Source organism: Carassius gibelio, chromosome B17, assembly GCF_023724105.1.
Source record: "Carassius gibelio isolate Cgi1373 ecotype wild population from Czech Republic chromosome B17, carGib1.2-hapl.c, whole genome shotgun sequence".
In the NCBI taxonomy this organism is placed as follows: Eukaryota; Metazoa; Chordata; class Actinopteri; order Cypriniformes; family Cyprinidae; genus Carassius; species Carassius gibelio.
This window is the reverse complement of record NC_068412.1, coordinates 17,253,228-17,281,011: the sequence shown is the minus strand read 5'-3', so window position 1 is coordinate 17,281,011 and position 27,784 is coordinate 17,253,228. Positions and strand designations below refer to the sequence as shown.

The 27,784-nt window shown below is 36.2% G+C and overlaps 3 protein-coding genes across 12 annotated transcripts in view; all 3 read left to right on the top strand.

Moving 5' to 3' along the window:
• The window catches only part of LOC127976630 (disks large-associated protein 2-like), a 102,857-nt gene extending 89,300 nt beyond the window's left edge, over window positions 1-13,557 (top strand). For all 4 annotated transcript variants that reach the window (XM_052581206.1, XM_052581205.1, XM_052581204.1 and 1 more), the window contains 5 exons: window positions 479-564; window positions 669-1,123; window positions 8,284-8,375; window positions 9,268-9,420; window positions 9,735-13,557. In XM_052581206.1, the coding sequence (XP_052437166.1) occupies window positions 479-564; window positions 669-1,123; window positions 8,284-8,375; window positions 9,268-9,420; window positions 9,735-9,935 (987 nt within the window). In that variant the 3' untranslated portion in view covers window positions 9,936-13,557. The remainder of the gene's footprint in view (window positions 1-478; window positions 565-668; window positions 1,124-8,283; window positions 8,376-9,267; window positions 9,421-9,734) is intronic.
• A 406-nt stretch (window positions 13,558-13,963) lies between these two features.
• Window positions 13,964-19,726, top strand: LOC127976629 (protein CLN8). The gene is made up of 4 exons (XM_052581201.1): window positions 13,964-14,139; window positions 14,702-14,966; window positions 15,728-16,087; window positions 16,826-19,726. The coding sequence occupies exons 2-4, from the start codon at window positions 14,829-14,831 to the stop codon at window positions 17,144-17,146; spliced, it is 819 nt and encodes a 272-aa protein (XP_052437161.1). The 5' UTR covers window positions 13,964-14,139; window positions 14,702-14,828; the 3' UTR covers window positions 17,147-19,726.
• Window positions 19,727-22,992: 3,266 nt separating this feature from the next.
• The window catches only part of LOC127976626 (rho guanine nucleotide exchange factor 10-like), a 43,637-nt gene continuing 38,845 nt past the window's right edge, over window positions 22,993-27,784 (top strand). For 4 of the 7 annotated variants that reach the window (XM_052581197.1, XM_052581195.1, XM_052581198.1 and 1 more), the window contains exon 1: window positions 23,079-23,243. The gene's annotated coding sequence lies outside the window, so the exon portion shown is untranslated. Of the gene's footprint in view, window positions 23,244-27,784 lie in introns of all 7 variants that reach the window. The other 3 variants (XM_052581193.1, XM_052581196.1, XM_052581191.1) reach the window with 3 other exon arrangements.

The following is a 27,784-nucleotide window of genomic DNA, read 5'->3' as shown; positions in this document are numbered from 1 at the left end:
ACTTCTTGTTTATTAGGCCAGATTACATAGTGAATACAGTTATTAAAACATGAGCTTCTCTTCCTCTTTTTGAAATATTTGAATAGCACATTGTATATTATTTATTAAGCTACTTGTGGACTAGACACTGTGTGGGTGCTTTTTATTTTTTGGCTCTCTCTTCTCTAGACTCAGCCTGGTAGATCACACTGAACTTTTATCCCTCTCTTGAAAATTCAGAATTGAAAATTTTATGTAAACTTTGAAATAAGTTTTAGTATTTTGAGGTGAAAAAGTCTGACATGTAAATGTTGAAATAAACAGGAGTTTGGGAATTAAAAGGTTATGCTGTAACACAAAGAAATATTAACAATTATTTAATATTAAACAATTTCTAAATCACTATTGTGATTCTAATTATATAATTAGTAATTATGTAAGTATTGGAACTATATACATGGTCAGAAATCATCAGTAAAACTCTGTGTTGTCATTGCAGGTGGAAGCAGCGACTGATTCTGAGTGTGAAAGCAAAGGCTCTCGAGAGTATCATTCTATTGGGATTCAAGTGGAAGACGAGAGACGGTAAATACCCAGCAACTCTGTATGTGTGAAGGACTTGTGAGGTGCGATCTGCTGAAGTATTGAGTGTGAGTGTGAAATGTTGTTGGGATTTCTCTCTCATACAGACAGGGCCGGTTTAAGCGGTCCAACAGTGTCACGGCCGCCGTTCAAGCCGATCTGGAGTTGGAGGGTTTTCCTTTAATGGAGGACAAAGGTCTTCAGTTTGGAGGAGGTTTCCACCGTCACAGCGAGCCCAGCACCCCTACACAGTATGGCGCCGTTCGGACGGTCCGTACCCAGGGTCTCTTCAGCTACCGTGAGGACTACCGCACCCCTACGGAGCCCCAGAGTCCCCAGCGCAGCCCCGAACCCTGGCTGGAGCCCTCGCCACGGGAACCCATCGCCACCGTGGCAGTTACAGTGACGCCACCCCAACCAACGGATTCGGGAAGAGCGTCACCCTCATGCAGGAGGGACGGGAGCTGGTTCATGCAACTGCTGCACACAGAGACAAAAAAGATGGAGGGATGGTGCAAAGAGCTGGAGGGAGAGGCGGAAGAGAACGATCTGTCAGAGGAAAGTGAGTTAATAGAGCTCCGGTTTCACAAGCCGTTAAATCTTTATATTATAATAATTGTTTGGTGGAGAGTTTGGCTCCAGGTTTCAAAGAATCCAAAGAAGTGTCACATTTAACGGTGAAACGCTCACAGAGCTCCAGGTTATTAGAGGCTCGTGCTGAGAGTGCTGCCATGTGAGCAATCACGTCTGTCAACGTCTCCATGGCAAAGAGCTCATAGGCTCTCTACAACAGACTGAAGGAGATAATGCACAGAAATTGAAGTATGAAAGTGTGAATTGCTGTGGAGCTTATGAGAATATGATAATGACCAAATTCACATACTTTCAGATTATATACTGAATTTGATGGAGATCTTGCTTCTTGACAGTCACATATGACATACTGCATCTGCCATGTTGCTTTTGTTCTTTGAGCCGCCTGAAAAAGCTGGTTTGCTGGTCTTAGATGGTCTTCTAGCTTGAATTTCACTGGATGGGCAACTAGTCCTGAGCAGCTGAAAAGTACCTCAGATGCTGATAAAATCAGACTGCAAGTACAACTAACACCAACGAGCTAGGTTAAGCTGAAGAACCGTGAAGAACATTACCTTGGCTATTAAGTGCAGTTTCACCAAAATAACCAAGCTTCTTGGTACCTACAGAACTTAAACTTCAAAAGAGCTGATATATGGAATATCAAAGCATCCACACTTAATAATCTCATCAGATCTAGTATGTCATTCAAATGTTGGGCCAGAAAGATTTTTTTATTTTGTTTTTTAAAGAATTCTCTTTTGCTCACCAAGGCTTAATTTGTTTGATAAAATATGGTAAAAACAGCAATATTGTGAAATATTAATACAATTTAAAATACTACAGTTTTTACTTTTTTATTTACATAATTTATTCCTGTGGTTCAAAGCTGAATTTTCAAAATCCATTACAAGTCTTCAGTGTCACATGATCCTTCAAAAATAATTCTAATATTCAGATTTGGAGCTCAAATTTTAGTGTTGAAAATTGTTGTGTTGTTAACATTTGGTAAAAATGTTTGGTAGAATGGTAGAAACCATCAGAAACAAATATAAATTTTTTCTAACATTATAATTGACTTTATTCTCACTTCTGAGCAATTTAATTCATCCTTGCTGAATTAAATTTATTTCTTTTTTTTTTTTGTAATTTTTTATTTTTCAATTTTCAAGGGGAAATACAGAAAGCAAACCTTCAATATATTCCTAAATCAAAGACACTTGAAAGTTTATGCAATTACATATAAATCAAAACAGTAATAATAATAATGAAAAATAAACATATACCTATACTGTACATCCATACTCATATACACATAAAAACAATTATCAATATAGTGTATCTTCTCTCAGGCCTGGAAAGAAGTTTTTACAAGTGTCACCAGTGCTTTGTTTCCTCCTCTTAACAATAACTATATACAATAAAACATGGGGAGCTATTACTTACAGAAGATTCCAAAAATTGCCATATTCCAATATTGAAAAAAAAAAAAAAAAAAAAATTTGAACCTTTCAAAAGAGGTCTGGGCGTACTGGTTTAATGTAGTCAATCCATTTACTCCATATTTGTAGGAAGTCTTCCCTTAATGCTCTTAAGGAGAAAGATAATTTTTCCATCACATGTATATTATGTGTTATATCAATCCACTCCTTCACCGTGGGTGACTCTGGTTTTAACCATTTTCTGGTAATTACTTTTTTACTAGCTGCTAAGAGAATTAACAATAACTTCTTATCATTTCTGTTCCACCTCTCTGGGGGGATATTACCCAAGTATAAAAATTCACAGGTATAGTCAATCTCTACCCCAAAGACAGCCGTCAGAGCTCCTTTAATCTCATGCCAGTATTGATTCAATTTCTGACACCCCCAAAAAATGTGATAATGGTTCGCTTCCATTTCCCCACATGATCTCCAGCAGCTAGTACCCTTCCCTTGATGTTTTTTCTGTGATGGTGTAGTGAAAAACCTGATAACGTTTTTCCAACAGAATTCTCTCCATGTGGCTGAACTTGTGGATTGCCACTGTGCTCTACAAATTCTGCCCCAGTCTTCATTTGAAATATTTAAGTCTCCTTCCCTTATCCACTTATCCCTTATATACAGAGTATTTTCGGGTACATTTTGGAAAAAACCCTTATACAACTTTGAAATGATCTTATTACATGGCTGAGCCTTGGATACTGCTAGGAAAACCTTTATTATTCCTGACTCAGCCCTTGACAGTACTCCTGGTTTAATTTTACTTTCTAAATAATCCCTCACTTGAAGATATCTATAAAAGTCACTTTGGTTAAGCCCAAATTTTTCCTTTAGTGAATCAAAGCTTTGGATTTTACCCTTGTCAAAAAAAGTGTAGTAATTTGAGATTCCTAATTTAGCCCAAATACGAAATCGATTATCTATTCTGTTTGGGAAGAAATCAGTATCAAAGGCACACCATCTTAATATTCTTGATGCTTCATTCAAACCCCCTATTTTCATTGTCCGGTGCCAAATTTGAAATGATACATTGATCAATGGGTTTGTTTCCTTATTAATTCTAGTTCTTAGCTTGTTGTCAGCAATGAGGGCAGATAACGGGGACTCTTCCATCATCCCTCGCTCTATTTCAATCCATTTAGCTAAATATACCGAACTACTCCAACAGACTAATGGCCTTAATTGGGCCGCATAATAGTAGTATTGTAGGCATGGAAGATTTAACCCACCGTTTTCTTTGCTTAACTGTAGCGTTTTAAATCTTATTCTGGGTTTTTTACCCTGCCATAAAAACCTAGATATTAATTTATTCCATTCCAGAAATTGTTGGTTCGGAATTTCCACCGGAAGTGACTGATAGAGATATAATAATTTTGGTAGAATAATCATTCGCACTGAATCAACTCTAGAATTTAGGCTGAATATGGGGATAAGATTCCAACGTATTAGATCAGATTTTATTTTCTTAATCAAAGGACCATAGTTTAAGTGAAATAGATCTGAATAGTCTCTCGATATGTTTACTCCTAAGTAATTAATTGATTTAGTATCCCATTTTAAATTATATTTATCTTTAATTTGTCTAGGTGGATCATAATTTAGTGTTAGTACCTGGGTTTTGGAAACATTGAGTTTATAACCCGATATAGCTTCATACCCCTTGAGAAAGTTAAATAGTGTAGGAAGGGACTTTGTGGGTTGGCTCATATATAACAATATATCGTCCGCAAAGAGAGCTAATTTATGCTCTCCCGACTCAATTTCTACCCCTTTAATTGAATGGTTCTGCCTAATCCATTGGCTCAATGGTTCAATAAATAGGGCAAATAAAAGTGGAGAGATGGGGCATCCCTGTCTTGTGCCTCGCTCTAATTGAAATGGATCAGATAAATCCCCATTAATTTTAATCCTTGCGCAAGGTTTGTCATACAATGTCTTAATTATTTCAGTAAAGTTATTGTGAAATCTAAATTTTGTTAATACTTTATATAAAAAGTTCCATCTTACAGAGTCGAAGGCTTTCTCCGCATCTAAACTCACTAGAGCAGCTTCCACTTTGTGATTTGAAACGTGTCTGAGAACATGCAGGGTCCTTCTAATGTTATCAGATGCTTGCCTTTTACAGATGAAGCCTGTTTGATCCAAATTAATGAGATCTGGGAGAATGTTTTCTAGTCTTCGTGCCAAAATAGAGGTAAATAATTTATAATCAACATTTAAAACACTAATAGGCCGATAATTTCCACACTCCGATTTATCTTTTCCCTCTTTAGAGATGACAGAAATGATTGCTTCTCTCCATGAAGGTAAAATTTCCCTTTTCTGTACTACCCAATTGAATGCCTTTAGTAGAGACGGGGCCAGTTGATCAAACATGGTTTTATACCATTCTGCATTATAGCCATCCGCCCCTGGGGATTTGCCTGTCTTTAGTCTAGTCACGGCTACTTTTAGCTCTTCCAAAGTAATTTCTGCTAACAAAAATCTATTTTGCTCTTCTGACGCTTTAGGCAAATCTATTGAAGCTAAAAATGCATCTATCTGCAAATCATTATTAATTTTAGGCTGTGAGTAGAGAGCTTTATAAAAAGTTTCAAAAGTCTGCTGTATTTGCTCCAATTTACAATAAATTTCCCCTGTTTGAGTATTCTTTATTTTATTGATTGTTCTTTCTGCTTGTTGCTTTCTTAGTCTGTAAGATAACAATTTTAATGACTTCCCCCCAGTTTCATAGTATCTTTGCTTTAAGAATATAAGTTTATTCTGTAATTCTTTAGAATATATATCATCTATTTCTCTAACTATTTTCTTAATATCTTGCTTCACCTTATGATTCATTGTAGCCCTATGTTCAGCCTGCAATCTTTTCAATTTAATTTCAAGTTCCTGCATTTTCTGCCTTCTAAGTTTCTTTAAATGAGATGTGATGGCTATTATCTTGCCCCTTATTACCACCTTTAGTGCATCCCAAAGCATTGATGGTGACACCTCCCCATTATCGTTTATTTCCAAATATGATCTAATCTCGTTTTCTAAATTTAATTTGGTTTGGGAGTTGTTTAAAATATCAGAATTCATTCTCCAAACTGTGGATCTAGGTTTCCTTTCTAAACACATCGACATGTAAATGGGACTATGATCAGAAATATCTATGGTACCTAATTCGCAGTGGTGGACCAAATGAAGATCCTTTTTAAAAGTAAAGAAGTAATCTATTCTAGAATATGTCATATGAGGATGAGAGTAGTGAGAATAGTCACGAGTTTTTGGATTCAGTTCCCTCCACACATCTACTATACCTATCTCTTTTAACATGCCATTCACCTTTTTAATCAGTGGTTTTAATTCCATAGTATTTCTAGAGCAATCCAGACCCGGGTTTAGGCGAAAGTTAAAGTCACCTCCACATATTAAAATTCCTTGGATTTTAGTAACTATTAAATCAAACACTTCACGATAGAAATTCCACTCTGAACTTGGAGGGGCATAGACATTCAAAAAACTTACTAACCTTCCCTCTATTTTACCTGTTATCAGTACAAATCTTCCTTCCTTATCTCTCATTTCTGAAATATGTTCATAGTTCAGTTTTTTAGATATGAGTATGGCCACTCCTCTTTTTCGTACTGATTTATAGGATGCAAAATATACCTCTTTAAAGCCCATTTTGATTAACTTAAGATGTTCAACATCATTTAAATGAGTTTCCTGTAAAAACACTACCTCCGCTCTTGCCTTCTTTAGTTTGGAGAAAATCTTTCCTCTCTTAACAGGATTGAGTACGCCGTTGACATTAAAAGAAACAATTTTCATGGAATAGTAGTGGCAAAGTGTATCTTAACATACAGCATCCCCTTTGATAGAACTAACATAAACTGAAACAAATTAACAAAACCAAAAACTAAATTCTTAATTAACCATAGATAAGAAACAAAGTGAACTTCCATAATTGAAGTCGTTACCTCGACTTCTGACGAGCCATCACTAGTAGGCTGCAAGGGAAAGCCCCTCTTCATAGACTTGTAGAAGGGGCCCTTGTAGATAGCAGATTCGATTAAAGTCATTTGAGCTAATACTGCATGTCCCGAATATTCAAAACTGCGCTAAATTGACTAGGTTGTAAAAAAAAAAAAAAAAAAAAAAAAAAAAATTCTCAAAATGCCGGCTCCCCATCTCTCTTTCCTCTTGATAAGCTATAAAAAAGCCGGGAATCCTGACCGGGCAGAGATTATCGAGATTAGGAACTCGCGTCTTTTCTTCGGAAAGTCTGCAACTTCTCCCTGAATGTTGGGCCTCTCCTCTGTTGAAGATCGCGGATACCCTTGCTTCGGCCGCCTCTCTGCCAGGTCATCCGTTGTATCTGTTCCATCAGGGTGCCCGGTTGACTGATAGGCTGCACTGGAAGTCCTCGCTTTGCCATATCTTGCGTTGCTTCCTCCACTGTGTTATATGTTTTCGTTCCATCCTCATACATCACCATCAAACGAGCGGGAAACAGAGTTCTAAATTTCACTCCACTGTCCTTCAGGACTTTGCGTATCTCTGCGTACTCTCTACGCATCTGGAGTACTTGAGGAGCGTAATCGTTGTCAAGGTTAATCTGCTTTCCCTGCCAGGAAAATCCTCTCATTTGCCATGCCTGACGAACGATCTGTTCTTTCATTGTAAAACTTAGGAATTTAACCACAATTGATCGCGGTTGTGCGTCTGCTGGCGGCTGCTTTCCGAGCGATCTGTGGGCTCGTTCAATCTGAAACGGTGCGTCCCCTGGTAAATTTAAGTTTTCTCTCAGGAGTTTTTCCAGAAACACAGTCATTGTCGGAGAATCCTTTTCGGCACCTTCCGGCACGCCATATATTCTAACGTTATTACGTCTTGAACGACCCTCTATGTCCACGAGTTTCTCTTCCATTTTGCTGTGCATCTTCAGCATGGCAGTGAGTACCTCTTCCGCATTTTGAATCCTTTCTTCAGCCGTCACAATTCGGCCTTCCGCCTCTTCTAGTCTAGCATTGGTATTCGAAATTTCTGCTTTAATGTCCTCAAGCTGGGTTTTATTATCTCGACGAAAATCTCTTAACTCCCTAAGAATGAGGCTCAGGTCGACGGTCTCTGCGGCGGGTATCACTGGGTCTTCCTCGTGGCTGCTTATCTGTGTGCTGGGAGGTGAGGGCGCGGGGTTGTCGTCGTATATCTCTGTAGATTTTGATACTTTCTTCGTTTTACACCTAGTCTCCATCTTACTCCCTTTGTATTCTTACGTTATATATTACTTAAATCGTGATTTAAAGAGTATAGGGAGCTTTCTAGACTATTTTATTCGGGAGCACCAGCTCTATGCTGCCATCTTGACGATGTCCAACCCGGAAGTCAATTAAATTTATTTCTATGAAGAACAAAATCTTACTAACCCGAACTTTTGAATGGCAGTGTACATCATCCATATTGTTCACCTACATTAATACTGAGTATTTGGTCATTTTAATGAGTTTACATACTGCTTTGTAGCAGAAACATCTGCATGTTCGTGTGCAAATCCACAGGTATGTGAGTATATAGACACTTTATGAACTGCATAGACAGTTAAATATGTACTGTATAAACTTGTGAGTTTAATTGCTTCCGTGGTTATTAAATATTTATTTCTCTTTCCTTGTTTGCGTGTTAGTCCTAGGCAAGATCCGGAGTGCTGTAGGAAGCGCACAGCTCCTGATGTCCCAGAAATTCCAGCAATTTTATTGGCTTTGCCAGCAGAATCTAGTAAGCAACATCATATGCAGTTTGCGCATGAGTATGTGTGTTCTATTTATGTTATTGTGCTAAGCTTTGTTGTACTCACAGTAGCTCTTCCCCCAATGCACTGCCACGCTTTCATAGTTGTTGTCTATGCTGGAGTAATTGTGGTGTAGTTGATGCCCTTTTGTTCCGCTGTCACATTCTTTAAATATGATACACAGCAGCACATCAGCTGATCTGAGCCAGGCATACAGAGAACGACTAAGAAATGACCAAGTACTGTGGCATGCACAATACAGCGTTTTTTTTTTTTTTTTTTTTTTTTTTTTAGTAAACAACCCAAATCCTCATGAATAAAATACTCATCTGTTCAATAGCAAAACACTCACAATGGGAATCTGGCCACATACAGATTTATGAAATAACAACAAATGATAAAAATATCGTTATTGCATCAAATAAAAATGATTACACTTTAAGCTCTCACAGTCTTCAGCTGGCCACATTTATAAAGATGTGTAACCTGTGGAGGAAATTAAATGTGGTGGAATTCAATTCATGACTAACACTGTAAATAGCTAAATCACTGGTTGCCAAATTAATAGACTTTTTTTAATCTATGGTAAAAATAAAGTTATCATTTAAAATATTTTATGTATTTTTTTGTTTATTATTTTTCATTTGAGTTAATGTAGAATTCATACATGTATGCAAGCCACATTCCCACTGTCCACTGGCATTTTTAACTAAAGTAAAGAGAGAAAAAAAAAGCATTTTAAATGCTTTATAAAATGCAGTTTTAATGTAACATTTTTTTTCTTCAGTTTCATATTATTTATGGTTATATTTGACAATATTTAAAAAATAAATGTAAATTTTAAGAGTGTAGTGTTCTAAATGCTCGTTTGTGTTGCAGGACCCCAGTGCCATGCCTCGGCCCACCTCTCAGGACCTGGCCGGGTTCTGGGATCTGCTGCAGCTTTCCATCGATGATGTAACGTCCAAATTCAACGAGTTGCAAAAGATTAAATCCAACAATTGGAGGCTTATTGAAAGTCCTGTAAAGAAGGTGAGAGCTGATTTTTAATGTTCGTATTTGTCAACAAACTGAATTTGATGCTCCAGACTCTACTCATAAAATAAAATAATTTTTACACTTACAGTACATATCCACTACCATTCAAAAGTTTGGGGTCATTAGGATTTTTTAAAGAAATTAATACAGTAAAGACATTTATAATGCTGTAAAAAATATCTGTTCTTTTGAACTTTCTGTTCTTCAGAGAATCCTGAAAATATATTGATCATAGTTCCCACAAAAATGTTTGCCATCACAAGGATAAATTACATATGTTGTTTGTATATTATTTGTCATGGTTCCAGCTCCCGCCGGCAGTACCAAAGAAGACATTGCGTAAGAGTATGACAAGGGAAAAATCTTTGGATCTCCCTGACCGTCAGAGACAGGAGGCACGACGACGCCTCATGGCGGCCAAACGCGCAGCATCATTCCGTCAAAACTCAGCATCGGAGCGGGCTGACAGCATCGAGATCTATATACCAGAGGCCCAAACACGGCTCTGAGAGTCACAGGGAACACCTTCATCACACCATCACCATCATCACTCTCAGTGACAGAGCCAGTTCAAAATACATTCATCAAATGAATCATCAGAAACAAGAGTTTTATTACTGTCAGAAGTCTCAAAAAAGGTTTTGTACCTTTCATAACTGCCTGCAACATCCATATGAAGTTTTCCCTGTTTAGGGAGAGACACTTCACCAAAACTGCACAACATATCGCAATTGTAGGCCCACATGACAATTACGTTGCCTGACGAAACAAAACTTTACATATACGCTGATAATATGATCTCTTTGTGAGTGTCTATATGACATCCATTTAGCACTTTCAAAATGGAAAAATTGACACTTTTTGAGGCCTCAAATTGAAAGAATTCTTTTGATTTGATTAAATTAAGAAACCTGAAGAAAAGTCTTTATTTCCTGTTCCATCTGGTTCCATTCGTTCAAGTTCATTTCACTCTCTCTCTCTCTTTTCATCTTAGTGTTTCTGTTGTTCTCTCTCTCCGTCTCTCTCCCCAGTGAAGTTCATAGTATTTTTCTCATGAACTCTCTTGTGAGCATTTATGTAAGTGCCAGTGCTGAAATACCTCAATCATACATTCTAGACTGAAGCCGTTGGCCAGAGCAGACAGTCACAGTCTTCTAAAAAAAACAAAAAAAAAAAAACACATAAAAACTCAGCCTGAGGGTTTACATTGCTGGATTGAAGATCAGTTTTTATTATTCACCTACTTACTGAAATCCAATATCGAGCTGTCACACTACTTCATACTTGATATTTATGGTTTATGTCGTTTTAGAGGAATTACTGTAGGTTTTTGGGTGCAACCTAAATTCAACAATGTGAAGGTTCAAAAAGGCATTTTTGCACTTTCTTCTTCTAAATGTATGTTTGTATGTATTTCCAAGGGAAATGAAGTTCTAAAAGATATTGTTGCAGTTGAATTGCAAGGTTTTCTGTGATTTATAGATTTATCATTTCATGTCTCTGAATCAGCCTTATAGTCATTTATCAGTTTATATTTATTTTTATTGAACCATTTTCCACTCCATCTGCTGTTATCAAGCATCTGGCCCATGTTCTTTGCAAAAAAACCCCCTGCTTTTTATGTCTTTTCTGTGTATATTGACAAAGAAAATCAATGACTTTGTCTCGACTGAAAGCAGAAATCGAGCGTTCCCATTATTATCTAGATGACTTGGCGGTGGGTGATAGATGTGATAGACACATCTGTGAGAATGTGCAGAATGCTTTAACTGTATAATCAAAGTAGAACTGTTCCTGAATCTATTTGATGGCGTTTGTCCAAACAGGCGACTGCAGTATACAGGGTGGTTGATCATATTAGAATATCAAAACCAAAAGTGGACAGTGCCAGTGTTGCTTAGGATTGTTATACAATCATTGAATTTGTTGGCTTTGTTCAGAATATATTACTAAAGAGACCCACTTCCTGTTCCTGAGAGAGATTTCAGCTCTAACACTTCAGATAAAAGAGTTTGATGTTCTGTTAACACGACGCATAAATGCATGACCACTTAGTGACTCACAGTGTCAATGCGACAGCCTCAAAAACTTTCACAAATACCATATTATTTAAAAATACCATATTTTAGCCACTATATATCATTACAGTCATCCTCTGTCTTTCATATAAGGTTCCATTTCATTTCAAAAGTCAACCTATTTCCCCTCTTGAGATGGCCTTTTTTTTTGCTTCTGCGTCATAGAAGTAGAGAGGAGGCCAGAGATTAGAGGAGATTAGTTTTATCACTTCCACTCAACTTCCTTAGAGCTTTATATTCTCAATTTCCGTTGCGAGATGACCTTGAGAAGAGCTTGTCGTAGGAAGCAAATATTTTCTTCTAATTTCCCTGTGCTCTGTTTTTTTTTTTGCTTGTTCAAACACAATTACAGCATTTGATCTATGAGAGGCTTGTAATCGATGAAACTGGTTTCAGGCTAGTGAAAAATTCGGGAGTATTTTCTCAAAACACGAGCCAATGCACAGCATTTGTTCTGTAAATTGCACCTAAAGTCAAAATACAGTGTTCTAGCTCTCATTTCACACCATACAGAAGTTTTGATGGATTATTTTGTTGATCATTATTTCGAACAAGTTCTGGACACTTTACAGCTCTGAGTCGTGTCCTTCAGAAATCCACAGGTCATTACTGACGCGCACCTGGCCTTACAAACTAGTCAGACTGTTGAAAAATACACACTTAACTGATGGGTAACATTTTAAAAAAAGGTCTCATTTGTTAATATTAGATAATGCATTGATTTATCTGAACTAACAATGAGCAATATATTTTTTGCAGCATTTATTTTAAAAAGTAGTCATTCATTGTTTGTTCATGTTAACTTTTGAAACTTTTCTGTAAGTGTTACCAGCTGATTATTTGATATTCATTTTTCATTATGGCAAACTGAATCATTCGATTTAACTGGTCCCCTACATGGTGAGGCGTGTCTGTGATTATGTGGTTCTGCAATGTGGCAGCTGTTCATTCTGATTAACCTGCTCAGTTATCAATATGCAAACGTGCCAGTAATGCAGGCAGTGTTCATGTGCCAAATATGTTTATGTGCCACGTTTGAACTGCTTCTGCTGTTCACAGACCTTCACGCACACTTGCGTCTTTCCCATGCTTCATCATATCATTTCAACATGACACGAGTGTTTCGGTGAGTTGACCTCTAAACAAACATCTGGAAGAACAAATGCTCACCTGCCACCTTTTAGAACAGTGGAATCAGTTATTAAATCTCGATTTGTTTGTATGATTGCCACATTTTTTTCAGCAGGGTTGCACTGGGTGGTACTCTTGTTTAAATATGCTTTCATGAACATCATGTGCATTAACTCTGTCCATATCATATGTACATTTATTTCCATCAAAATAAATCATAAGTCAGTATTTAAAAAAAAAATTATAAAAAAAATGATTCATTGAAAATGATTAACCCTCTGGACCACATTATTTGAAACCAGCCAGCGGGCCTTTGGAACCGGTGCAGACTGAGATGCCCTGGTTTCGGTTTCTTACACTAGAGAAGCTTCATCTTGGGACTGGATTAATCCTGGAGAGGATTATAAAATTTTAGAAATTAACTAATGAAAAGGTAGTTGTTTAGCCGAGAATATTTTCTTTTATTAAACTGTATATCATATCTATATGAAGGGTGAATATAATACCAAATATTCATTATTTGTACAGAATTATATAAATATAAATAGTTATATATAAATATATATATATATTATAATATAAATACATAACTGATCCTTTGTTGAAGCAAAACTCTTTTTCTGCTCTTCCTTATTGGTTGAGTTTATTTATTTATTTATTTATTTGGGTGGCATGCACCTTTTTGATGCTGAATGTGGGTTTCCCTGCTTTCCTGCTCCAGATCACTTTTTTTGAATGTTGTTTATTATTAAACTTATCAGTTTTGTCTATTTTTTATGTGTTCATGAAATGTTTAAATTGTGTTATGGATTTGTGTTACAAATTTGAACCTTTTTGTTTAGGCTTATCTAGACTATTTGTGTTTCTTTTCATGACTTAATTATTGCTATGATCATATATTGTAAATAATCCAGTCATTAAAATTTTTGAAGGAAATTAGATATTTGGATTGTATTGATTGAGTTAACTCAACATGCACGACATTGACAACACGGTTATAACTTTTCCCAGCTGAGGACATTTTTATAATCTTCCTAAACTAAAGTTCAAAACAAAACACATTCCTTTTAATGGATTTCAATTTGCAATATTTTTTTTGGGGGGGGGGGGGGGGGTTATGTGTAGTCTAATTCACAATGGAAAATAAAATATGTTATTAAAATGAAATTTACTGCTATACCCTTTAAATTCTACTTCCTACAGTACATACATTCTATGTTCTAATCTACATCATCTAACATAAAATATATTTATTGACGCTTCTGGATACTGCCAGCAGAGGGACACAGAGTCACGTTTATAAATTAGCCTGGTCATGTGATGAAGTCACGTGGTGTCTGTAGGTCTTCTTTATTTGTAACTGTTCACTTGTTCGCGACCGGTGAAGGAATGTGGGCTGTCATTGTCGAGTTCACATCAAAATACAGTGATTAACAGTTTTTGTCTTTAATACGCAGAAAGGAATGAGGGATGTGTTTCGTGACCGTTATTTCGTCTACAAGAGGTAAGAACAATTACAAACAATGACACTAAGTTACGTCCCCTTGGAATTGTAAGGTTCTATCTGCATTCCGAGTAGTTTTGAGATATTGAGCTTCAAAGCTTTTGCATTCCATTCGTCTGTGTAGATAGAACCTTATTGTTTTTCAAATAAAAATCCCATAATGTATACAACATAAAAAAATCTATCACATAATGTAAATAAGTTATCAACGAATAACAGTATTGGAATAACTCAATTTTGACAGAAATGTCAGATAGAACCTTATATTTTATATTATAAAATTATATTTTAGTCTAAAAAGAAAAAAACTAAGCAGAGACTTTTAACTGACTTGTAGGCTAATTATATTTTTTTATAGTAACGTTACTAGTAAACGAAGTAGAACGCATAAATCTGACTGAGCATATGAATGATGTGATAAAGATTACAGTTTTATTTTTTACTTCTATTTAAGGTCAGAATTGTAGTAAAGTAAAGGCAGTGTATTTTCTCAGTGACTAATGCAGATAAATAGGACTTGGGGTGTGTCTATGGAAAATAATGTGTGTCTTTCTCGTTCTAGACTGGTATTTTTTTTCTGGGAACTGACTGTGGCATATTACCAAAGTATGATGCAGTCTGACATTTGTACGGAGATTTGAGCAGTGTCCTCCCAGCCAAATAATTCAGCACTGTCCTCAGGTCACAACATGGAGTACTCCTCCCAGGAAATTCAGCTGACAATCATCGGCCTGGGCTTCTTCTTCTACGCCTTTATCTTCCTCCTCTCTCACATCCTGTCTAGCCTGCTGTTTCACACCTACCGCTCACTGTCAGCCAAAGAAATGGTGCACATTAATATGGTTGATTTTTGAAAGATTGTTTTTTTTAAAGGAATTGTTCACCCAAATATAAACATTTGCTCAAAATCCACTCGTTCTCTGGCCATCCAAGACATAAATAAGTTTGTTTCTTCATCAGAACAGATTAGGAGAAATGTAACATATCATTTGCTCACCAAAGGATCCACTGAAGTGAATGGGTGTCGTCAGATTGAGAGTCCAAACAGCTGATTAAAAACATCACTATAATCCATAAGACTCCAGTCTATCAATTAATGTCCTTTGAAGCAAAAAGGCTGTTTGTAAAAACAGAAAAAAAAACTATTTAATTTTTAAGGTGATGTCCATAATCCATAAAAATGCTTTATCCAATGAAAAAGTTTATCCCCCGTTGTCATTACACATCCGACTCCACTGACTTATTTATTTAGAACTGTTTTGGACTGTTTTCGCTTGTAAATTGTGCGTGATCTGTGCATATTTCACGTTAATTGATGGACTGGAGTTGTGTTGATTAGCCTACTTGTGGATTATTGTGATGATTGTATCAGCTTTTTAGACGGCACCCATTCACAGAAGAGGGTTTATTGGTGTAATAGCTAAGCACATTTCTCCAAATCTGTTTTGATAAAGAGAAACAAACTCATCTACATTTTGACTGGCCTGAGAATAGATATATTTTTGCATTAACTGTTCCTTTAATATGACATTGTGACTTTTGTGTCTAGATCATTTCCTTACATTAAGATGTTTATCTTTGCTTCAAGGTCTTCTGGGATTTGGCTGCGACAAGGGCTGTGTTTGGCATCCAGAGCACGGTGGCAGGGCTTCGGGCGCTTATGGAGGAATCTGCTGTCTACTCTGATAAGATTCTCGGGCAGGAGAACTGGTCATGGTTCAACGTGCTGACCGCTACAGGCTTCTTCTTGTTTGAAAATGTGGCCCTTCATGCATCCAACGTGGCATTCCGGTCTTTCGACTTGCCGTTGGCCATGCATCACTTCTTCGCCCTCGCAGGGTTTGTCGGTGCAGTTGTGTGGAACTGGCTGGGTCATTTCCTCCCTATGGTGACTTTGCTGCTGGAGATGAGCACACCTTTCACCTGCATCTCCTGGATGCTTCTTAAGGTGAGGAGCAAAGGTCTAAGGTACATGTTTTGCTTGAAAACTCAGTTTGTTAGTAAGATTTAGTACAATTAGTTAATAAATAATATATGTACAGGAAATAGCTTTGTAATCTGAGTGGAAAATAAACCATTTGTCTTGTGAGCTTCTGAAACAGCCCTGATTTCTCATCTGCTGGCCAGTTTCACTTCTATTTTGCTATGACAGTTCAACAGCTTATCATGTTTCATATCTGAAAATGAGTATAGTTTTGCAGTTTGTACTCTGTTCTAAGAAAAATTAAATTTTCACTGTTAAGTTTCCTTCATTTAAGGAGCTGTTTTTAAATATTTTAGAATAGTGGATTGATTTAAAATTAAACTTCTAAAAGAAGACATCCACTGCGCTGTGTGTCATATTTTTTAAATGCAAACACCAAAGGTGTTCTGTGGGAATAACCCCTTAGGGGCCATTCACACACAAGGCGTTTCAGCATTCCATTCCACTGCACTGCTTTTCCTTTTTTTTAATGAAAACATAGCAGGTGTCATCAATAAATAATTTGTTCAGATCAACTCTTGTCATGCTGGAGCAACAACTTAAATTGTTCGGTTTATTTGTTTTAGATTTCAGAGATCAGAGCTCGAAAATTGGCCTGCATACAGTCGAAAATTTAAATTCCAATTCGCCCTCTGTGTAGATACATTGAAATAAATAAACCCCTGTTTTGAACTTTATCTCTGACACTCCTTCTTTTCAAAGGCGGGATGGTCTAAGACTTTCTTCTGGAAAGCTAATCAGTGGATGATGATTCACATGTTCCACTGCCGTATGGTTGTGTCCTACTACATGTGGTGGGTGAGTTGGAATCATTGGGAGGAGATGAACACCCACATCCCGTTGGTTCAGAGACTGCTGTTCTTCATAGGCCTCTTCCTGCTCACCTTCTTCCTCAACCCCATTTGGACACATAAGAAAACCCTGCAGCTTCTTAATCCTGTGGACTGGAATTTTGACAATAAACCTGCAGCAGAGAACGGACCAATCCAAGACAAGGCTCGACACAAGCCCCATGCCAACTGATGAACGCTAAGATCAAAGCCTTATGGGAAATACAGTCTGGAGAAGATACAGTCTGCTTTATGAAGCAGAGAGAAAATATGCAATATTATACAGTTGTGTTTTAGTGAATTTATTTGAAGGCTTAGGTTTAGCACTAACTTGTACTACTTCCTACAACGTTAGCACACACATTGCACAGTTAGTAAAGTGTCTGTATTTGAATCAAGAGTTTACCCCAAAATGTAAATTCTGTCATTAGTTACTCTATTATTTACCCTCAATGTTATCCCAAACCTGAAAGAATTACTGTTTTTGTCAAATAACTGAAATTAAGTGGGGTCCAAAATAATATCTCATGACTTTCATTATATGGACCAAATCATTTATTTTAAAAATACTTATTTACTATTTATTTTAAAATACTTATATATATATATATATAATATATATTTTTATGTTTACCTGAAGAATGAATGTCATGTATGTTTGGAATGACATGAGGATGATTAAATGATAACAGAGTTTTCATTTTAGGTGAACTATCCCTTCAAGCAGTTCTAGCTATATATTTTTGAGCACTTAAAACAATGTCTAGAAGTCTGGTGCATGTTTCAGTGAGACTTCTTTGGGCCTGCAAATATCATGAGATCCGTTTATGCAACTTGCTTTCAACTTCCTGTTTGAGTTGAGTTGGGCGTCCTGAAAGAAGCCTTTCATGTGTTTATGTGTGTTTAGGTGTTTCGGGAGTGGCAGTTTGAGTCATATTTTTCTTTGTACATGGGTCTGTGCAGCACAGCATCTCTCAAGGTGTGAGATCCTTGTCTTTTTCGTACGTTTTTTTTCTGATAGACTCATATTTGCTACTTCCAGTAGTTATTTGTCTTGTGATGACGAAAACCCTGACTGCTTCATGCCCAAGCGTGGTCTGTCAACTCAACCACACTCTACTTAACAAAATGCCACTCAGTTTCTATGAAAACTTCAGCCCAAAGCCACCAGACCTGGTTTTAGTTTTAGTTGTATGAAGGATTTGTCTTTTACATATGTTGTGTTTTGGTGTTCAATGGCTGTAGGCAGTGTTTTGTGAGTTTTTGTGGACGTTTGACTGAACTCTTTGTGTTCTGCATAAATAGGGTTTGTTCTGTCAGAGACTGGCTTATCTCTGTAGAAAGGAATGTGTGTGTGTGTGTGTGTGTGTGTGTGTGTGTGTGTGTGTGTGTGTGTGTGTGTGTGTGTGTGTGTGTGTGTGTGTGTGTGTGTTTGCCAGGGCGGTATAAGGGATGAAAAGTAAGTTGTTTTATTTCACAATATATTGTTTCATTTCAAGGGCTAGATATTGAGTTTGAGTTCCTCTGTGTTTGTGTGTTTGGTTATACTCAGTACTTCTTCTTTTTGTCATACATTATATGCATTCTTTAGAAGTTGAAAACCAAAACAGAAAATTCACATTGAGGCATACAGCATATTTAAAACATCTATAACAGACAATACAAAACAGTGCCAAATTAACCTGCACATCAATGATCTAATGCTATACTACAGGATATGAATGAAGGAAACCGTACAATGTTGACCTTTGTAACAGTTCAGTGTATTTTGAGGACGACACAAAGAGGATGTGTGGTATTATCTGATAGCAACAGGTGGATAAAAGTATGATATAAATATTCATATTTTGTAATGTAATACAAACAAAGGGGCAGTTTAACTGCTGTCATCAGCTGGTAAAATACCCCGGCTTTAGTTGCTTGTGTTTTTCAGTGAGGTTTAAAAAGCCTGTTCTTTCACAGTGTGGCAGACAGAACTGCAGCTTTGTGTCAAGAATTGTGTCACATGTTCAGCAGGTTAGCTTAATGATATTTAAAAAGCTCAAAGATGACATTCTTTAACCTCATGGGTGACAACAAATGTCACTAACCTTGAAACTATTTTTCTGGGGGGGTTAGTATGCACTTCTATGTATACCAAAACCATGTTTTATTATTTAAACTTATATTTTTTTTCCTTTATATTTAATGGTTTATTTCATATAATGAGTTCGAAATTTTTCAAAACTGTAACAAACTACTGCTTATATTCACACTGTTGTCTTCAGTATATGTCGACTGGAAACCGTTGTATATTTAAATATGAATCGGTGTTATATTGGTGCACATTTCAGCTGAAATTATTACTTGCAGGGAAATGCATGTGTTTAAATTATTTAAAAATCCTGTTGATGCTCTTCTGTAAAATAAGTGTTTATGGTTTTCTACGGGAGGAAAACGAGAGAAGTGCATTATGTTCATGTTCTGCTGTTCTATGGCGACAGATTTGCATTCTTGTTTTTTTCTCTTACAGATGATTTGCAGGACTCTGTACGTTATGGTACCAAATTAGTTTTAAGCGTTTAATCACCACATTGTCTTATCTCCATTGGAAACATGCACGATTTACTGTTGTGAAATGTTGAGAGGAAAAAAAGCAATAAATACAATAAAATAAAAAAGACTTCAAGTGACGTCAGTGAGAATGCAAGTGCAAGTCTGCAGCCACCTTTCTCAAGCTTGTATTTATACCAACGAAAGCGTGCGTACGCAATAAACATTTGCACAAACAATTGCCCAGAGTTATTGCTCATCTGGCTGTCTTTATATTGTTTTATTGAAGGATTGTACAGGTTTGAGTAGCAACGGGCTTCCATAAACTGTATGGCTTCTTCACCTAGCATGCGCATGTGCAATGGTGCTTTTGAATATGGCAAGCCTTTTTTACATTTGAAACTTGGTTTTTACTATCCATAAATATCATTTTGGATAGTTACAATTGTAATTCCAGATATCTATATTGCAATTATGACTCGTCATAATTGTAATTAGGATATCTACAATGTGATTATGACTAGTCATAATATACATTGAAGATATCTACAATATCATTTTGACTAGTCATAATACACATTCCAGATATTTACATTGCTATCACCACTAGTAATAATCTTCGACTGACTTTCACTGAAAAATATTTTCAGATATCTTCAAATTAGTTTTGAATAGTCATAATTCCAATTCTAGATATCTTTAAATATGATTTGCCTAGTGAAAATTCTAATTAGGTATATTTCACATTACAATTTGACTAGAGATAATTCAATAAGAGATGTCTTCAAATGAGTTTTGATTAGTCATAATCCCAATTCAAGATATTTAAAAATTTTATTTGAGTTGTCAAAATACAATTTAAGACAAGTGTAATTCAGAATTTTTCAAGACATCCAAAATACATTTGTAGATATCTGCGATTAATTTATGACTAGTCAAATTACAGCTGTAGATATCTTGAATTGGAATTATGACTATTCAAAACCCATTTAAAGATATCTGCAATTTTATTATAGATATCTCAATCAGATTTTTTTGACTAGGAAGAACAAGTGCAAATAGCCCGCTTCGTTTACACTATTCACCGATCAACTTGGGATAGGGATAGTCAAGACTGAAAAACGATGATAATTTAGAATCAGTTGCAGTGGAGTAGTGGTTAAAGCGTACGCGTTTTTACGCGATCGACCTGAGTTTGCATCTGCCTTTTGCAGAACATTTTTTCTCTCTTTTCAAATCTCATATCATATCGGAAAGGCATTTAATTTTTATAAAAATTAAGGAAATAATTAAAAATTAGAAAATAAATTTTGGGTAGGGTTAAGGTAGGTGTAGGGAGGGCTTTATTGTCCTTATAAGGTGGCATCCATTTAAAAAGTTGAATTAAATTATAATTCACACTCAATACTTTATTATTGCGTACTGATTTATAATGAACTACAATACGGAGGTGCAGATAATTGCCACTAAGTATGAAATAAGTAGTATGAATAGCAGAAAACCTTGTTATTTTAACATAGTGTAAATAGAATCTATAGTTATTTGGACCGTGTAAATAGCAAATTGTTAAAAAATACTATTTTCACTTAGTGTAAATAGTGCACTTAGTGTAAATATCATCTATCGCTAAGATAATATGCTCTTTGCACTTAGTGTAAATATAATCTAACTGCTGCCTAAAAGAATACATTGCTGCTCATCACTGAAAAGAGCAGAATATCATCATCATGGATCTCTTGCTATAATACCATACAATACTCCCACCTTGTGGGCTATTTCCTATTTAAGCTCGTTTCTGCCACTAAATATATAAATAATAGCCACTTTTAATAACTTGCATTGTTCATATCTCGCAATTCTGAGAAGAAAGTCAGAATGGATTGTAAGATAAAAAGCTGTAAAATTACATTTATTCTTCATTCTATAGTGGAAACAAGCTGCAATAATGACACAAGTAAACCTGAATTCATACACAACGTAATGTAACCTACTAATAAATGTCATCAATGCCACATAAGTTTTAATACAATTATTAAATTGTAATCTTTATTAAATCAGCCTTCACCTTTTTTTGAATGCATCAAATTATGAGGCATTGTTCTTGTCTTTAATGCATTTATTTGTACTATTTTTCATGTTTTTTTTTTCATTATGTCTAAATTATAAATAAATTCAGATGAGCAGTTTGTGAATACTCTGCATTTGGTCCATTTTGCAACATGATTCAATTAAAACAGTGCTATACATACATGCATGTTGGATACCTATTACCACATAAGGCTGCATCTAGATTTATTTAATAATCCATGAAGCACTTCATCCAGTAGTTTTTCTCTCTGTGACAACAAAAGCAGCAGACATTTATTATGTTGTTAGCAGTTACCATAGTAGATGGGGAGGAGCTCTGGGAGGAGCTGAGTAAATTTATTCTGTTGTCACACAACAGCAATTCGACTAGGAGCAATTGCAATTCAGATATCTTAAACTGTTATTGTGACTAGTCGAAATTAAATTAGAGATATCTCTAATTACATTTGCGGATGTATGACACGTCTATTAAAGAAATCTCTAAAGTAATTACAGATATCCTAAATTGATATCTCTAATTGTCATTGTGACTAGTCAAATTATAATTATGACTAACCAAATTACATTTGTGACTATCCGAAATTAAATTTATGGATATTCAGACCCAAGTTTTAAATGCTAAATCTGCTTGCCATATTTGAAGCCTACTGAAGTCATCACTGAAGTACGCGCGGTCACAAAAAAACTCTCCCATGACGATTTTACCGTCACGCCTACCATAGCGGTCCCTAGCGGACTCGCGGCGCAGAAATTATAATACATGCTTCATTCATTCTCTATGGCAGTGATAGGGTAGTGCATAACACTCAGATACAATATATTTTTGTACACGTAGATTTCATTCGTGGCAGAGTGCGTGATTGCCTGATGGCGTACTGGTCTGATTGAAAGCTGTTTTTTCTCTAACAATATTTTTTTTTTTTAAAGTTGAAAAATCGGAAACTTCGTCATATAATATAGAACATTTTTTAATTATTTCATAGATAAATTAAATTTGATCCCCACACACAAATCGACACTATGCATTACAGTATAAAAGCATTCAGCGAGTTTGTGTGTGACCGCTAGAATGCAGTACAGCGCTGCAAATAAATACACTGTAATCATTTTCCAAACTTTGGATATTTGAGAAAAGAATCGACTACAATGAATGACAAACTACTTCAAAATTATTATATGATTTTCATTTTATAATTATAAAAACATGTTATTGTGTGAAATTATTTGATGTTCTATTTAATCAGTTTAATGTTTAATTCACCTATATATTATATCAGCTTCTGTAAGAATTTCCAGTAATTTTATTAATATCTGTAGAACTCTGGATGTGAGAGAGGCAGAAGATGCCCCTGAGCGGTTCACACACATCACGTGACACACAATGGAACGCATGTGTCCGTCCAGACGGAGGTACGCAGGGAATTTGATTGGCGTGTGTTAAAACCAATTAGAGACCGGAATCAAAAGGCTCCACCAATGAGGCCGTAGCGGAGGGCGGGGCCATGGAGTGGTTGGCTTGCGTTGGGAAAAGCAGGGAAAAGTTGCCTGTAGTACTTAAAAATGATACTGAGAATGTTTATGGTGTTTTGTCTGTTTTTCACTTAACCGAGCTCGCGGCACGGTAAACGGAATTTAAGCTTCATTTTTTTCTAGAAGGATCCAGAAAGATGGTAAGTTGATAAATTATGCACATGAAATTCCCAAACACTTGAGAATCCACTGACTGTTTATTATGTTTGAAATAAGTTTATAATTTGTAACGCGCACGTTTAGCGTGATATTGACGTATTTTATGCAGTTTGCACCGTGTTTTGAAGTTTATAGTATTATATAGATATTTTTTTATAACTTAAAGTTTTCTACATCTGCGCTTGATGGGGCGGCTGCGCTTTTCCTGCTGGATTCCGCTTTACGTGGCAAGTGACAACCGCACACAGTCATGTCAGATTGTATTAAATTGCGTTCAATTCGGCATTAGTTAACTAACATCGAGCTTTCAGAATAACCACCTCATCCACAGGGCCCCTATCATCTAACTTAATCAATGTAAAACGTTTATTACAGCGTTACACCTTCATAGACAATCTGGAAATGTCACGGAATTTTTAAATTGTGATTTCCAGACCTGGAAACTAATTCATTCTTTAAAATCTTGGAATTTTAATGATTATAAATTGTTCCTGTTCTAGAAGTGGTCATTTGTGCAAAATTAAATATGCACTTTTTTATATTAAAATAAAGAAATTAATCATACTATTGAGAAATATGGCTAATATGATTTACACTCATGTGAGATCGATCATAATCCTGTAAATCCTCTAGAAAAAAAGTTGTTTTATTATGCATGGAGATTTGGTGTTGATATGTTGACATCACATGACCAGCTCTGTCATGCAATTGATTAAATGTCAATGTCATAATACTTCTCTATCTACTTTATATGTCATACTTCTAGTCATTGAGACAGCAGATTGAGTTCAAATGTCCAAACAAGAACTACCTGCAATACACAGCTTCAATGCAGACCAGCAGCAATTAGTATACACATTAAATGCATCCACTCTGATGTCAGTAAGTGTAAAACATGCTGCATTGTGGGTAAATAATAACCAGCCAAATGTATACAGAAATGTACTGAGTAAAGGTGCAGTCAGCTCACAGTGTGCAAGATTTCAATGGTTTTCAAAAATCCAGTAAAATTAGTTACAAATCATGGAAAATAACCCTGCTACAACAATCAATTTATTGTGTTACAAAAGACGAAATCATTTTAACTGCCACAGATGCTCATCATTGTGTCCTTTGTGTCTCATTCTTAAAATATACTGTTTTTGTCCTTCACAGACTACTGACAATCTGTACTAGGGCTGAAGGATAAAATCTTCTGTGTGTCTGTAGACAAGAAGTTTTTAGTGCACACAGTGTGTCATTCAGTTCAGAGCTTCATACTTCCCAGTTAAACATGGATCAAATGGTTGGAAACATTTAAGGAATGCTCTTTTTAATTAGTGAAACTTCCCAGTTCCCCTCAGTTTTACTGCATTTCCTTCCTCGGGAGCTGCTGTGCTTTCAGGAATCCGAGGCCTTCTAGCCTTTTCTTAGATGCGTTTGTGTCATACGGGGGAAGAGCTCTCTCATGTGCGACTGCATTGTTTGACTCCATGCTTGTCCGACTCACTTTGCATCAGAGCACAGGAGAGGACAGGATTTGCTCAGATTGCTGGCAATTTGCTTAGCAAATAGCCACACCGCTGGAGCACGGGGCTTCTCCACCCACAGTGATCTGCTCCGTAAATAAAGGCTATAGATTACTAGCTTTTCAAGCTTGCTGAACATAGCCTGAAGCTCATTGGTTCAATTCACAATTTCACATTTAAGCAAAGATTTCTTTTTGTAGCCAATCAACAGTTTTTCTCTAGTAGAGGTTGATATACAATCGAGCTGTTTAGGGTTGAATCATATCGTTGTGATTGGATGTAAAGTGGCAAATCCTTCCTGAAGGAATCTGCAGGGAAAATGGAATTTATGACGGGGGGACTTTGTCACAGTGGGAGAAAGAGACAAAAGTGAGAGAGAAAACTCTTTGTTTGCTTGATATTTATTGGGTTGTTTTGTTGTGCTAACAGAGTTGGGGCAGATGGTGTTTTGTTGGGTGATCTAACAACTGTGGTCATGCAATACACTCGGGATCCATTTCTGTTAATTGTTAGAGCTCCTATGTCCATGTATGATAGTTTTTTTTTTGAGTTTTCTGTGAAGGTTTACTGAAGCTTTGCAGTTCTTTTGTTACCATGGTGACCCTCAGATAACAGGAAATCATGGCTGTTATGTTGGAGTACATCATCCTTAATTTCTCATCTCCTCATCCTCCGTCTTTAATGTCTAACCCAGCAGGATTTAGACTGGCTTTGACCTGCCTGTGTGTGTGTGTTCATATTGGGCGTGTTGCTGGAGGTCACAGAGTTTGCTTAAGGTCCATATTTAACACATTTCAAGCTGTTTTATAGGAGAAAATAGATGGATGGCATGTGGTTTTTGCTTTTCCAGGTAATTATTTAGTGGGTTTTTAAAGTGCACTTCTGTAAGTCTAACTGGGAATTAAACTTTTGACCCTGAACAGCAGCCTAAACTATCTTTTCAGACTCAGACTTAAAGGAACACTCCACTTTTTTAAAAAAATAGGCTCATTTTCCAACTCCCCTAGAGATAAACAGTTGAGTTTTGTCATATCAGCCCAGAAAATTCTTAGTCTTAGTACACAATGTAACTACAGAAAGAGTCCAGTTTTAAATAGGAAAAATATAGAACCTCTTTGGTAATTTTTGAGCGAGATGCTAACGGTCTAATCAGATTCAATGATCTATGCTAAGCTAAGCTAAAAGTGCCAGTGCCAGACCCAGAGATCGGCTGAATGAATGTGAAAATGGTAAAACTCAACTGTTTAACTCCAGGGAAAATGAACCGATTTTTCTTTAAAAGTGGAATGTTCCTGTAATTCATTTATTCTATGACCTTAAGGCATATATTATGATAATATGTGAGATGGTTACATGTACAGTCATTTCTAAATCAATATTCCTCAAAGTTGTCATGAAACGGTTCACTTAAACTTAGCCTCTTTTTATTTATTTATTTACAAATGATAATAAACTCACAATCAGATTAGACTCCATCCAATCAACATCTAATGGTTTGAATCAAGTCACACCCTATTTTTTTTTTTTATTCTCGCTTCCAAGCCTACTGTAAGATACATTTTTGATTTTTAACAGAATGCTGTTTACTGTAAAAATTACATAATGTAAACTGAATTATGAAGGTTTGGTCTCACACATTCCACAGATTTGTCTTAAAAATGAAGTTCGATATATGTAATGAGGCATGTCTGTGTATGTTACACTAACTAACAGATTTCATTCTCTGAGACGTGTCTGGATTGATACAGGAAACTGCAGACTGGCAGAAGCCCTGGAGCCACATTTAAACAGCAGGGTTTTTTCCTCGCCTGAGCAGTTACACACCCAGAAGTCAAGCTCAGACTAAACATTGATCAGCTCATCATGGTCAAAGCTGATACACACTCATGCACTAACAAATCTGTTCCCTACTCTCTGGATGTTTCATGCACATTGCACAAGAACTTTGTGTAGTGTGTACACAGTAACTTCGTCATCCATTTGACTTTCATGGTATAATTTAGAGTAAATATGGTGTTAATATCATTTTATAAAAAAAACCCCTGATCATCAGTAATGAATGGCTGTTTCAGTGTTGATTGTTTCACAGCAGCGGTAATGTGGTCTGCAGGATTTACAGTCTGTTGATTCATCAGAACAGAGAAGGAAATCTCAAGACTGTCATGTAGGAGTGAATTTATATTCCACTGCGGCCTTTTCTAAAGCCTCAGACCTCTGAAGCGTGTCATTTAACGCTCCCTCTTGTTAACTACCTGTCATTTGAGTGAAAGATTGTCATGGTGTCATGATACTCTGAAGGCAAATGTGCTATGTTAGTGTTGATCCTTAAATGAGTGTTTCTGCGCATGTGGCTCTGATGTTTGTGTTGTTTCGCACAAGTGGGTTATTATTACAAGCTTCACACGCTCTGTCATAGGTCTGTTTCCTTTCGGTTGGTGTGTGTGTTTGCTCTTTTCCCTCGAAGCACAGTTTATCAGAAATATGTTAAGAAATCTGCCGGACGTACCATACATTTGTATGGGTATTTTAAGGTAAATATAAAAACCACAGACAACTTTTTTTACTTGTAGATTGCAACAACTGTCAACTTAACAAGCAGCATACATGATTTTCCCACCCAAAGTTAGATAGACATCTGTTCTTATTTTTTTCATATCTCATTGGTGTTATGACGTTGTAGTCTGTGGGGTGTGAGAGAGAAAGATAAGCTTCAAAGAGAGTGTAGACTAAACAGAGCATTTTAGACCATTGACAGACTGTGTCATGAGTGTCAGCTGCAACAGGCAAGTTCTGGAAGTAAAAAATGCCTTTCATCTTCTCCATAGAGAAATATCTGTACACTAACTGTCACTTTTTTGAATTATTGAAAAAAGTGTTATGCTTTTTGTCTCTTGTGCTTTAAAGGCTACATTTATTTGGGGAAAAATACAGTAAAAACAGTAATATTGTTAAATATCATTACATTATCTATTTGAAAATATTGTAAAATGTGATTTTTATTCCTACATGGCAAA